The sequence below is a fragment of the Schistocerca gregaria genome, chromosome 1 (genome assembly GCF_023897955.1).
Source record: "Schistocerca gregaria isolate iqSchGreg1 chromosome 1, iqSchGreg1.2, whole genome shotgun sequence".
In the NCBI taxonomy this organism is placed as follows: domain Eukaryota; kingdom Metazoa; phylum Arthropoda; class Insecta; order Orthoptera; family Acrididae; genus Schistocerca; species Schistocerca gregaria.
This window is the reverse complement of record NC_064920.1, coordinates 975,260,641-975,274,044: the sequence shown is the minus strand read 5'-3', so window position 1 is coordinate 975,274,044 and position 13,404 is coordinate 975,260,641. Positions and strand designations below refer to the sequence as shown.

Below are 13,404 nucleotides of genomic sequence, written 5' to 3'. Positions count from 1 at the left end.
GGTGCATGTCAGAGTACGGTGCAGCGAGTAAGTGTGCAGACGTTTTCAGACGTGCTAATGGCGACTGTGTGTTGAAAATGGCTCAAAGAACAGATAATAATGACGTTATGAGGGGTACAACACTAGGGCGACTGGAGGCTGGTCAAACACAGCAGGTCGTAGCACGGGCCCTCCGTGTGCCACAAAGTGTGATCTCAAGGTTATGGCAACGACTCCAGCAGACAGGAAACGTGTCTGGGCACTACAGTACGGGACGTCCACGGTGTACAACACCACAAGAAGCCCGATATCTCACTATCTGTGACCGCAGAGGGTCACTGAGTACTGCAGGTAGCCTTGCTCGGGACCTTACCGCAGCCACTGGAACATTTGCCTCCGGACACACAGTCTACAGACGACTGAGCAGACATGTTTTATTCGCCCGGAGACCTGCAAGGTGCATTCCACTTACCCCTGGTCACAGGAGAGCCCTTAAAGCCTGGTGTCAAGAACACAGTACATGGTCATTGGAACAGTGGTCGCAGGTTATGTTCACGGACGAGTCCAGGTATAGTCGGAACAGTGATTCTCGCCGGGTTTTCATCTGGCGTGAACCAGGAACCAGATACCAACCCCTTAATGTCCTTGAAAGGGACCTGTATGGAGGTCGTGGTTTGATGGTGTGGGGTGGGATTATGATTGGTGCACATACACCCCTGCATGTCTTTGACAGAGGAACTGTAACAGGTCAGGGGTACAGTGGGTCCCACCTCCCTCCTGATGGATGATAACGCACGGTCCAACCGAGCTGCCATCGTGGAGGAGTGCCTTGAAACAGAAGATATCAGGCGAATGGAGTGTCCTGCCTGTTCTCCGTCGACGTAACGCTGCACTTGTTCAAACCCCTCCGACACATCAGGAGCTCCGGCAGGCACTGGTGCAAGAATGGGAGGCTATACCCCAGCAGCTGCTTGAGCACCTGATCCAGAGTATGCCAACCCGTTGTGCGATCTGTGCATGTGTCCATGGTGATCATATCCCCTATTGATGTCGGGGTACACACGCAGGAAACAGTGGCGTTTTGTAGCACATGTTTTTTGGGACGGTTTTGTCAACTTATCACCAATACTGTGGACATACAGATCTGTGTCGTGTGTGTTCCCTATGTGCCTATGCTGTTGGTAGTCAGTTAGTAGTGTGGCACCACATTGTGCAATTATCTTTAATTTATGAGCATGAGTGTAGTTATCCACTAGGCACTGTAGGGCTGTTTTCATAAAGAATAATCAGTAAGAAAGACTATTACAGTTTAACGAGAAACACGTAAGCATTGCAGTCTCCTCCATTGGCCGCTTACCTTGGTAAGAATGATCCTCTTGGCGACGATGCTGAGGATGAACGGGTACTGGCAGTAGGAGAACTGTCCCGGCCGCTGGGGGCTCTGCCAGTTGAAGTAGTCCTGCATCAGGTCCACGTGGTCCAGCGCCGAGTTGTAGAAGTCCGTGTAGTCGAGCAGCGGCGGCGAGCTCGAGTTGTTGGCCGCGTCTGCGGGCGGAGGCACCATCTACATCTACATCTACATCCATACTCCGCAAGCCACCTGACGGTGTGTGGCGGAGGGTACCCTGAGTACTTCTATTGGTTCTCCCTTCCATTCCAGTCTCGTATTGTTCGTGGAAAGAAGGATTGTCGGTATGCTTCTGTGTGGGCTCTAATCTCTCTGATTTTAGCCTCATGGTCTCCTCGCGAGGTATACGTAGGAGGGAGCAATATACTGCTTGACTCTTCGGTGAGGGTATGTTCTCGAAACTTCAACAAAAGCCCGTACCGAGCTACTGAGTGTCTCTCCTGCAGAGTCTTCCACTGGAGTTTATCTATCAACTCCGTAACGCTTTCGCGATTACTAAATGATCCTGTAACGAAGCGCGCTGCTCTCTGTTGGATCTTCTCTATCTCTTCTATCAACCCTATCTGGTACGGATCCCACACTGTTGAGCAGTATTCAAGCAGTGGGCGAACAAGCGTACTGTAACCTACTTCCTTTGTTTTCGGATTGCATTTCCTTAGGATACTTCCAATGAATCTCAGCCTGGCATCTGCTTCACCGACGATCAACTCTATATGATCATTCCATTTTAAGTCACTCCTAATGCGTACTCCCAGATAACTTATGGAATTAACTGCTTCCAGTTGCTGACCTGCTATTTTATAGCTAAATGATAAGCGATCTATCTTTCTATGTATTCGCAGCACATTACACTTGTCTACATTGAGATTCAATTGCCATTCCCTGCACCATGCATCAATTCGCTACAAATCCTCCTGCATTTCAGTACAATTTTCCATTGTTACAACCTCTCGATACACCACAGCATCATCTGAAAAAAGCCTCAGTGAACTTCCGATGTCATCCACCAGGTCATTTACGTATATTGTGAACAGCAACGGTCCTATGACAATCCCCTGCGGCACATCTGAAACCACTCTTACTTCGGAAGACATCTCTCCATTGAGAATGACATGCTGCGTTCTGTTATCTAGGAAGTCCTCAATCCAATCACACAATTGGTCTGATAGTCCGCATGCTCTTACTTTGTTCATTAAACGACTGTGGGGAACTGTGTCAAACGCCTTGCGGAAGTCAAAAAACATGGCATCTATCTATGAGCCCGTGTCTATGGCCCTCTGAGTCTCGTGGACGAATAGCGCGAGCTGGGTGTCACACGACCGTCTTTTTCGAAACCCACGCTGATTCCTACAGAGTAGATTTCTAGTTTCCAGAAAAGTCATTATATTCGAACACAATACGTGTTCCAAAATTCTACAACTGATCGACGTTAGAGGTATTGGTCTATAGTTCTGCACATCTGTTCGACGTCCCTTCTTGAAAACGGGGATGACCTGTGCCCTTTTCCAATCCTTTAGAACGCTTCGCTCTTCTAGACACCTACGGTACACCGCAGCAAGAAGGGGGGCAAGTTCCTTCGCGTACTCTGTGTAAAATCGAACTGGTATCCCATCAGGTCCAGCGGCCTTTCCTCTTTTGAGCGATTTTGTTTCTCTATCCCTCTGTCGTCTATTTCGATATCTACCATTTTGTCATCTGTGCTACAATCTAGAGAAGGAACTACATTGCAGCCTTCCCCTGTGAAACAGCTTTGGAAGAAGACATTTAGTATTTCGGCCTTTAGTCTTTCACCCTCTGTTTCAGTACCATTTTGGTCACAGAGTGTCTGGACATTTTGTTTTGAACCACCTACCGCTTTGACATAGGACCAAAATTTCTTAGGATTTTCTGCCAAGTCAGTACATAGAACTTTACTTTCGAATTCATTGAACGCCTCTCGCATAGCCCCTGTCAGACAGCGTATGGTTGAAATACACTATCCGATCAAAAGTATCGGGACTCTCCTACGTAATGTGGAGCTAACCACTAGATGTTACTGAGAGCTGGACCCCCCAGTGCAAAAGGAGGCGAGCAGTATTGTGTCGTCATAGAGAAGCAGTATCAGCAGGGCTCAATGACTTAGAACGTGGAGCAGTCACTGCCTATAACCTGAGTAACAAATCCATCACGGTAGTTTCAGCTCTTCTAGAGCTGCTCAGGACGACCGTTGGTGTTGTGACTGTGAAGTGCAAACGCGAGCGAACAACATCAGATAAACCAAGACCTGGCAGACCAGGTCGAGTACAGCGGAAGGAATCGCTCGGGACTTCCAAAGTGCTTACGGCAGTCCGGTTAGCAGAATGGCTGTACGCAGGTGCCCAACGATCGATCAGCTCCTCACAAACCACAAATTTCTATAGTAGACGCCAAGCGGCGCTCGAGGTGGTGCAAATGCCACTGGACGGTCGGTGACTGGCAATCAGTGACAAGGGATGATGAGTCATGCTGCACCGTATATCGGTCTGATGACCGCGTTTGGGTTTGGCGAGTACCTGGAGAACGTTGTGTGCAATCATGTGTACTGCCAACAGTGAAGTACGTAGGGGGTAGTGTTACGATATTGGGGCGTTTTTCGTGGTAAGGGTGTTTTGTTTCAGGGTGCAAAAACATCCATAGACATATGCGTCCATGTCAAAACTTTGAAACATGAAGACAAAGAGAGGAGTTAAAAATCTCTACACGTCAGTCCCAGTCGATGGACGAGAAGACCGGTAATAACGGGGACGTGGAGAAAGGTCTACAAAATACGACATAGAGAAACTGTGGTGCACAACTAAAAATTGAATGAAATTAGAATTATATTAATACCTTCAGCTGCTAATGACCGTTGATATATATCAACAGGGACAGGTGAAAATATGTGCTCCGACCGGGACTCGAACTCGGGATCTCCTGCTTACATAGCAGATGCTCTACCCAATTTTTTTTTTTTACTTCTCATTTTGTTCATTGCATCTGCTTGGGGTGGACGTCGTAGGACATCCGTTTAAGTTCGTTGTTGATCGATTAACTCAGAATTTTTACTACATAGGGCAGCTAACCCTCTGACCGAACATGCTGATCTGCCGTGCCGGCATTCACCTGAGCCACTGAGGTCACAGAGGATAGCGCGACTGCAGGGACTATCTCGCGCACGCCTACCAAGAGACCCATATTCTCATCTTGTATGTCCACACAACATTCGTAGTGTCTCACCCCAGCACACTCATTACTCGTGGAAGACGTTCTTACCAAGTCCCGTAAGAGTTCGGAGAATATGTGTGCATCCGCACAGAAGAAGACGGTCATGGCCGGTGTTGCCAGAACTTTATACTTGTATGGATACGGTGTCTGTTCTGAAAGAACAGACACCATATCCATTTAAGTATAAAAATTGAATAGCCTTCGCTATATTGCTACGACGGATAAAAAGTAAAACGCGGTACACAGCTCGCTCGTCGTTCGCTAAATGGCTAATAACTCAGACGGCAAACGCAAAAGGGAATGTAAACGGATAAAAAATGGGCGTTCGGTCAGGAAATGGCAGACAGTTAAAAGTTAAGCACAATGTGCACAAAGGAGTGTGAGGGGGCCGAGGGGGGGGGGGGGGGGAGGCGCTGCTTAAAAAATGGCGATGGTTAACAAGGCAGTGCCCAATACGCAACCTAGTCGCTGGGGGAGCTTATTCTTACTGACAGACGGAAATACAGAGATAATCTAAGGGAATATAAGAAATAGTGGGCAGAGGTACGAGGACTGCAGCCTTGGCAGCAGCGTCAGAAGCCTCGTTTCCTGTGATCCTCTTGTTGTGCTTGTCAAAACGATAAATGCGGAAGGATTTGAACACATTTTGCAGCATTACGTATTGCGTACAGTAGCAGAACAGATTGGAGATTACGCTTGTTTGTATGAAACTGACATTGCAGCCTGTCATAAAATAGCATCTGTGATGCAATTGTTTGTGGTCAGTAACATTCCTGAAATGGAATGCTCTGCCCAGAGTCTCGACCTGAACCTAATGGAACAGCTTTAGGACGAGTTAGAAAGCTGATTTCGCTCCATACTAGAGTGTCCAGCATCATTTCCCTCTCTGGTCTCCGTTCTTGAGGAAGAGTAGCCTGTTATTTCTCTACAAACGTAGACACACCTCACTGAAAGTCTCTCAAGCAAATGTTTAGCTGTCATCAAGACGAAGGGTGGACACACCCGTGTTAATGTCCAGTAATACGTGCCCGAATACTTTTTATAAGGTAGTCTATATGTACGTCTATACTCTGCAAGCCCCTTTATGGTGTGTAGCGGTGGATGCTTCTTGTAACACCATTCATGTTCCAGTCGCTAACAGTGCACAGTTTGAACGACTCTTGGCTAGTCTCTGTGAGAGCTTAACTACCTCTAATTTACCTTTATGGTATTTTTCGTCAAATATACGGAGGTATTAGCAATATACGGGGGCTTACTCTTCTAGGAACGTACGTTCTTGGAATTTTAACAATAAACCGCACCGGTACAAAACACCTCTTTTATAGAGTTTGATAAGCGTCTCCGTGACGCTTTCACTCCCACTAAAAGAACCCGAGAGGTAAGGCGCTGTTCTACTTTAGATCTTTGCTATTTTCTCTATCAATCCATTTTTTAAATTTTATTTTATATGTCACGTTTCTTAGGAACAAATTGAGGAGCAAGTCTCCATGGTCCACGGAATGAGTCAGTACATCAGATTGTAACAGAAGGGTAATAGTAGATAAAAAGAAACGTACGTGAATTCTATGCTGACAACAAGCTACAAGTTTAAACAAACATAATGAACAAAGTAATCCAGCAATTATATTAATTTTTTAAATATTTCCAGGAGTTCCTCGAAAGAGTAGGAGTGAATTGTGAGGAAAATCTGGAGTTTATACTTGAATGTGCGTGGATTACTGCTAGGATTTTTGAATTGTTGTGCCAGAATATCGAAAATAGATGCAGCAGAATACTGCTTTTCTGCACAAGAGTCAAAGAGGTGTGTTCCAGACGCAGATTGGATGGCTCTGAGCACTATGGGACTTAACAACTATGGTCATCAGTCCCCTAGAACTTAGAACTACTTAAAACTGACTAACCTAAGGACATCTCACAACATCCAGCCATCACGAGGCAGAGAGAATCCCTGACCCCGCCGGGAATCAAACCGCACGACCACGAGATGCGGGCAGACGCAGATTGGATATCTGCCTAGTACTGACTGAGTGAAAGCTGCAAACTCTTGGGAACCAACTGATATTTTTAACAACAAACGACATTAAATAAAATATGTGTTTGAGAGGCTAGTGTCGGAATTCTCAGACTACTGAACAGGTTCGCGAACTTACACCACATATTGTTCGAACCGCAAGTTTCTAAGCCAAAAATACCCGTTTTGAATCAGAAGAGTTAGCCCAAAAAATAGTACCATACGTCAGAAGCGAATGAAAATTAACAAAGTAGATTACTTTTCGTGCTGAACTACCACTTAGGATCAGTTCCACGAGAAAGTGTACGCCATAATGCCAAATGTAGCGTCCGCAGTGACATCTCTGTAGTCAATGCGCTTTTGCACAGTGTACAGATAAACAGTCTGAGAGTTGAATGTTTTGTTTTGTTGGTCGCAGTTTTAGTTATCTGCACTTATTTACAGCCAATTTAAATGCACTGAAAAAATGTGCAATGTCTAACAAAAATACTTTCTGAGGTTCATTAAGAAGCTATTTGGTTCAAACGAGGCAAGATGGGTGCTTCAAGAGGATAATGATCCGAAACATCGCAGCCGTCTCTGTACAGCGTGGAAACAAGAGAATAGAGTGTCCACGATGGATTGGCGTGCAATGTCTGAGGATACAAATACGATAGAAAATTTTTGTCCTATTTTAAGACGAAGCTTAAAGGAAAGCCAGTATATACTTTGAAGCGGCTGCCATATAAAATCAGGACGATATGGAGATCGTTACCTAGAGAATATGCAGAGAATCTCGTGAAGATGGTGCCAAAAAGTTGCCAAGTTATAATTGATATCGGAGGCGATTGGATTAACTATTAGGTAATTGTGTAATTAGTAATAACATGTATTTTCATTTAAACATATGTTTACAATAATGTCTTTTATTTCATACAGATAACGGCGTACACTTTCTTGTGGAACTAACTGTATATCAGAAACTGTTCTAATGGTAAATAAAGCAGAATTTATTTTCTGGACAAGATCCTAAACATGGGCTTTCCAGGACAGTTTACTATCTATCTGGCCGCCCAGGAAATTGAAATGTTCAGTCTCATTAATCATGTACCCATTCTGTGTAATCAAAATGTCAGTTTTTGTTGCACTGTTTGTTAGAAACTGTAAAATATTAGACTTACTGTGATTTAAATTCAATTTATTTTCAACAAGTCATGAACTCGTATCCTGAACTGCATTATTTGAAATCGTGTCAATACTACACACAACATCCTTTACACACAACATCCTTCACTTCCACGCTCGTGTCACCAGCAAACAGAAATATTTTAGAATCACCTGTAATACTAAAAGGCATACCGTTTATAAAAATCAGAAGTAGTAGCGGCCCCAGCACCGACCCCTAGGAAACTTTATAAGTTATTGCAAAATAATTTGTCTACGTGAAGGTCATGCCTGGAACGATTTTTAGATTTACAGCCCGCTATTGTTGAATTTGTGAAGGAAAAAGGAGTGCAGGAACGCAAATTAGAAAATCCGAAATGGATTAAAGACACATTTTAAGTGGACTTCACTGCTCGATGCCCATAGTAAGGCACGGCACGGTGAGAAACAACCTATTTCTGATTTGGAGAGGATGCATTTAAAAAGAAAACAGCATTATGAAAGGGATGAATTCTAACAAACACAGTTTTGTTCCATAAGATCAATGGCGTTAAAGAAAAGGCGAGATTTGGAGAAAAATTATTGTGACCTTGAAATAATTACAAGGCTAGTTTTCTAAACGTTTTGAGGACAATGCTAGTCTTACATCTGTTTTCGAGGCAGTTTGACGTTTCAGATGAAAGCGACCCCGTACATGTGCAGATGTAACTGATTTATGTGTTATGAAATTCCCGTTTTAAAGACAAATCCTTCCACCTTAAAACTGTTCAGGAACAGTACATTGTTTTCTTCAGGGACAGTTTCTTTGTCTCCGTAATGAGTTTCAATCTTAGCATGTGTGCGAAAGGATCTTTTTCGATTACGAAACTAAATAAGTCATGATTATGACGGAATCTAAGTTCGAAAATGTGTGAATTTGCTCCGTCTGTCTATATGACGACAGTTTGTATCAGATGAAAATTATACTATGTTTTCAGCATACTAGAAATAATGAAGTATGTAATAAAGAAAATTTATTTTGTTTGTGATTTATGTTTTTGAGAAATAATGAAGTACGGGTGCATTACCATTTAACTACGGCACGTTTGCCGCGTTTTTTCCCTTTCCCGCTCAGACAGCGTAGCGTGTGGTTGGGGAAATCTACAGTCTTAGCGCTATGGCATGCGAGCCAGGCACGGCTTGCAAGCCAAATTCTTGACCACCCCTGGTCGAAAGTGACCCTTCACAGCTACAAAATATTACTCGCAACTGTTACAGTGAAAAAATTGCATCGAATGGACTGCGTAATAAATGAGGATACCAAATTGTAGTGTTGAAGTCACGAGTTCAGCATAGCATTGCATGACAGTAAGTGAATCCTAGTTCTTTTTAATTGAATCTGATTTTCATAATCAAGGATTGAACATAAACTTTAAATCATACGAATGACAAACTAATGGTACCACACTCATAAACGATGTATCGAAATGGAGCTGAACTGTACAGTAAACATATACTAACCCAGTTTACCTGGAGCTTAATTAGATCCAGAATAACGATAATTTTGTTTAACACTACTGAAAGTGGTCAGAGCTCAAAGTACTCCATATTAACATGTATCACGACTTCAGCATGTTTTACCGTACACCTTTACCGTTTCCTTAAATGTGTGTTGAGATGTGCAAGATATTTATGTACCAAATTAAATATGATTGAGATCGATCAGCAGTTGAATCAGCCATAATTTAAATTTGGTAAATGTTACATAAAAACCAAGAGCACTACCTAAAAGAGCAGAAATTTGCGCTCTGTTCTGTATTAATTTCGATGCTCGCTGCAAAGGAAGAGTTTAATTTAATTTTCAATTATGTCTTGGAGTGTTGCTGGTATGAAAATACCAACTGGGTCCTGATCAACTGCAGGTTGCTTTAAGCATCACTGGTGCAGAAAGTTTGATCTGCTTATCAGTTCTTTGGCATCTGTTTTGAGAGAAAGTATCACATATTCCAACACATGTTGTTTCGAGGAAACAAGAGCCATTACTCCGTTCTTGGTAAACTGGGATATTCAGATTTCAAGATGAAAGGTATTTGGTCTGATAAACAGTTCGATTTTATGCAGAATATTCCGGAAGAACTCTCCCTATTTTAGCAACAGGGGGGGGGGGGGGGTTGGGGCTTATGGGCGCTCAACATCGAGGTCATCAGCGCTTTAGCAACAGTGTATTCCACATGAATACAACCGATAAACGACAAATTTAGAAAGAAACAAAGAAACGGGCCACGTAACTGGAGAAAAGTGCAGATCGTTCCACGCTATGTGAATGCTCGACAGATATTATATGGGTCGAACAAGAATATGACAATTTCCAGGTGTTGCAAAACTTACAGAGATGTAGAACGAGGAGAAAGTGTCGTGAGGAACACCAGAAGTGTACTAAAATATGAGGAGTGCCTGTCAGGGTGACTTTGATCGAATACATATTAAGGAGGGAAGAGAGGTTACAATTTAGTACATCGTCAGCATCAAGGTTGTTAGGAAGGGAAATGGTAAAGGAGTACAGTAAAATATGCTGAAGTCATGATACATGCATTGTAAGCTGATTTGGAGATAGATAGAGGGAGTATCACCCATGGTCCCGTTCGAGTAAACATCCGAGTATTCATCTAAAATGACTGGGGAACTCTAAAATGACTGGGGAACCCATCTGGCAAGCCATATAGAGCTTGAACATTCTTGCAACTACGAAGCCAGTTGTTTACTCACTGCATCACATCAAAGGGACATCAATAGAACCCGGATTTCCTTGCACTATCTAATCGCAAAACATACATGCATGCAGATCATGTCACTAAACATTCACAAAGAGGCAGCAAAACAATACAAATAAGTGGTATCAAAATTCCATTATATATTTCTTTCTACTATTTTGTTCTAAAACACTGCACAACGATTAATTTTTCTAATTTTTTACTTAAGCACATGTGTTTATGTGAAAGATCATTTTTGTACACATAAAATGACCTTTATACATCCAGGAAAGTAACAGGAGCATACTTAAGTGGTACGTGAAGAAATTTCGGACAACGTCTGATCAAGCTGGAAGACTTTTGCATGTTCGCCACAGTCTTTATAAACTCGGAATCAAGATTTGATCCGTTAACTTGGTTCCGCTTATCTTTAACTGCAACGTCTACTTCTCGATAGGATAACTAAGGAGATGTTTCTATCTTTTGTCAAAGATTACAACAGTGGTAGACCTATGTCTTCAAACTTCGTTATTGCTGCAGGCAAACGCACAAAATTTAATTTGATCTATATCAGGTCTTGTTTAAAATCTATTTTCTTGAATGCCACTTGCGCGTCTTTAAAGCAAGCTGCATAAGTAGCTTCAGAAGTGTCCATGACATAAAACCGAACAAAAGTTATTTAGGGGACAGAAACATAACGCTTTTCAATATAATGCAGCTAACATGTATTCATAAAATTTGCTGTAATTTGCGGTCTCTTACCTACGCAACTGAAACTATCACAGTAAAAGATGTCAGCATTTATCCAAGTAGATACCACCTCTGGTCAAAACAGGTTGTGGTGGCAAAGTCAAATCTGACAATATGTTTCTAAGGGCGTTAACACGGGAAGGTGCTTTCTAGAATACCTTTAATAGTGAAAACTGTCACCATAAGATTTAATTGAGGCTGTCTGAATTATCAAATCTGTGTGTTTTATGCATCTATTTATATTCTTTGTAGAGGATATCAGCGTATTCGCATTGTTATACACACATCAACAAACATATTGCATCAGCCCGATATGTAGTGCAGGTGAGTTGCTATTGTGACTGTTCCTGTACCGATTAGAAATCAGCCCCGACGTTATTCGTAAACCTTAACACAGTTACCACCGGCGCTACCTACACTCGAATGGATTGAAGCACTTCAGCTGAAAGTAAAGCACCTGTAGGAGCGCATTGGAGACGTTTGTGGAACGGGAGAGTGAAATTCATCATGCTACGAAGAAGAGTCAAGATCAGTGATTGGGTACACATCATTACGCTAGACGCAGAAGGCTTGTCAACCAAGGACGTTGCTGGACGTTTGCACCGGAGTCGAAGTTATGTTGTGTGGACATGGAATCGGATCCTATCGACAGGTAGTGTTGAGGACTTACAACGGAGAGACCGTCCACCTTCGGCAAGTGCACAGGATCATCGATATCTACGATTTTCGTGTCAAACGATAAGAGTGCTCCAGAATTGAACTGGGTGCTCGAAGAGGCTACAGGACGTCATCAGATTGTTTGGAGATGACTGCATGATGCGTATCTCCATTACCGACGACCATGGCTGATACCATGTCGAACAACACAACACAGTAGAATCCGTTACAGGTGGGCAAGAAACCATTCAAAATGGACGCCCGAGGAGTGGCGTCGAGTGCTGTTCACGGACAAACCTCTGATGTGTTTTTGTACCCTGACAATCGCCGACACTGTGTCTGGAGACAACCTTGTAACATAGCATGCCTCCAGCGCTGTGTCCCACAACTTCAACGAGGTGGTGATGGAGTGATATTCTGGGATGGCATCGCATGAGACCACAGCAGCACCTCTCGTTGTTGTTGAGGACAACCTCACTGCTCTACGGTGCACGGACGAGATTCTGCAGCCAATAGCGGGAATGTATCTCAAACATTTTGGTCACAATTTCATCTCGATGGATGATAAGTCGCATGCTCAGCGTGCTAGTTCCTGTGAACCGGTTGATTCAGAATTTTTGGATCACCAAAATAGAGTGGCTTGCATGCTTCCTGGACATTAACCCAAATGAACATATGTGGGACCGATTGAAACAAGTAGTTTTTGGACTTCGACAACAACCATGTACTCTACACGACTTACACAGAATCGACACTGGAGAGTGTACAGTTTGGACCAGCGCTGGCTTGAAGATCTCATCGAAGGTATCGTACGACGGAATCAAGCTTGCGCCCGAGCAAGGGGACGTTCCATTCAGTACCTACGTGCCTCAGGAGTACTGTGAGAACTCCCCCCCCCCCCCCCCCCCCCTTCACCGTCACCCGTAGGAAACGGACGATTTTGTAGTTACATAAATGAAGTTTGTGTTTTTGATCTGGTCCAAAAAAAAAAAAAACGGTTCAAATGGCTCTGAGCACTATGGGACTTAACGTCTGAGGTCATCAATCCCCTAGAACTTAGAACTACTGAAACCTAACTAACCTGAGGACATCACACACATCCATGCCCGAGGCAGGATTCGAACCAGCGATCGTAGCGGTCGGGCGGTTCAGGACTGAGGCGCCTAGAACCTCTCGATCACACCGGCCGGCTTTTGATTTGGAGATCTGGTCACATTGCAAATGAATACATACGGAAGCACCAGAACCAGTTTTTGTTTTCTGTACCATGAATTTCGAAATAAATGGGTGACTCAAAACTTTCGTTGGTGTGTGTATTTTAGACGCAGCGCTGTCATGCAAGTTATTGTAATACACTCCTGGAAATTGAAATAAGAACACCGTGAATTCATTGTCCCAGGAAGGGGAAACTTTATTGACACATTCCTGGGGTCAGATACATCACATGATCACACTGACAGAACCACCGGCACATAGACACAGGCAACAGAGCATGCACAATGTCG

General features: G+C 43.4%; 1 protein-coding gene across 1 annotated transcript in view; it reads right to left on the bottom strand.

Annotated features, from left to right (window-relative positions):
* LOC126311099 (probable E3 ubiquitin-protein ligase HECTD2) overlaps positions 1 to 13,404 on the bottom strand; it is a 418,213-nt gene that overhangs the window by 74,899 nt on the left and 329,910 nt on the right. Inside the window, exon 10 of the mRNA XM_049992125.1 lies at positions 1,337 to 1,524. Coding sequence (XP_049848082.1) covers positions 1,337 to 1,524 — 188 coding nt within the window. The remainder of the gene's footprint in view (positions 1 to 1,336; positions 1,525 to 13,404) is intronic.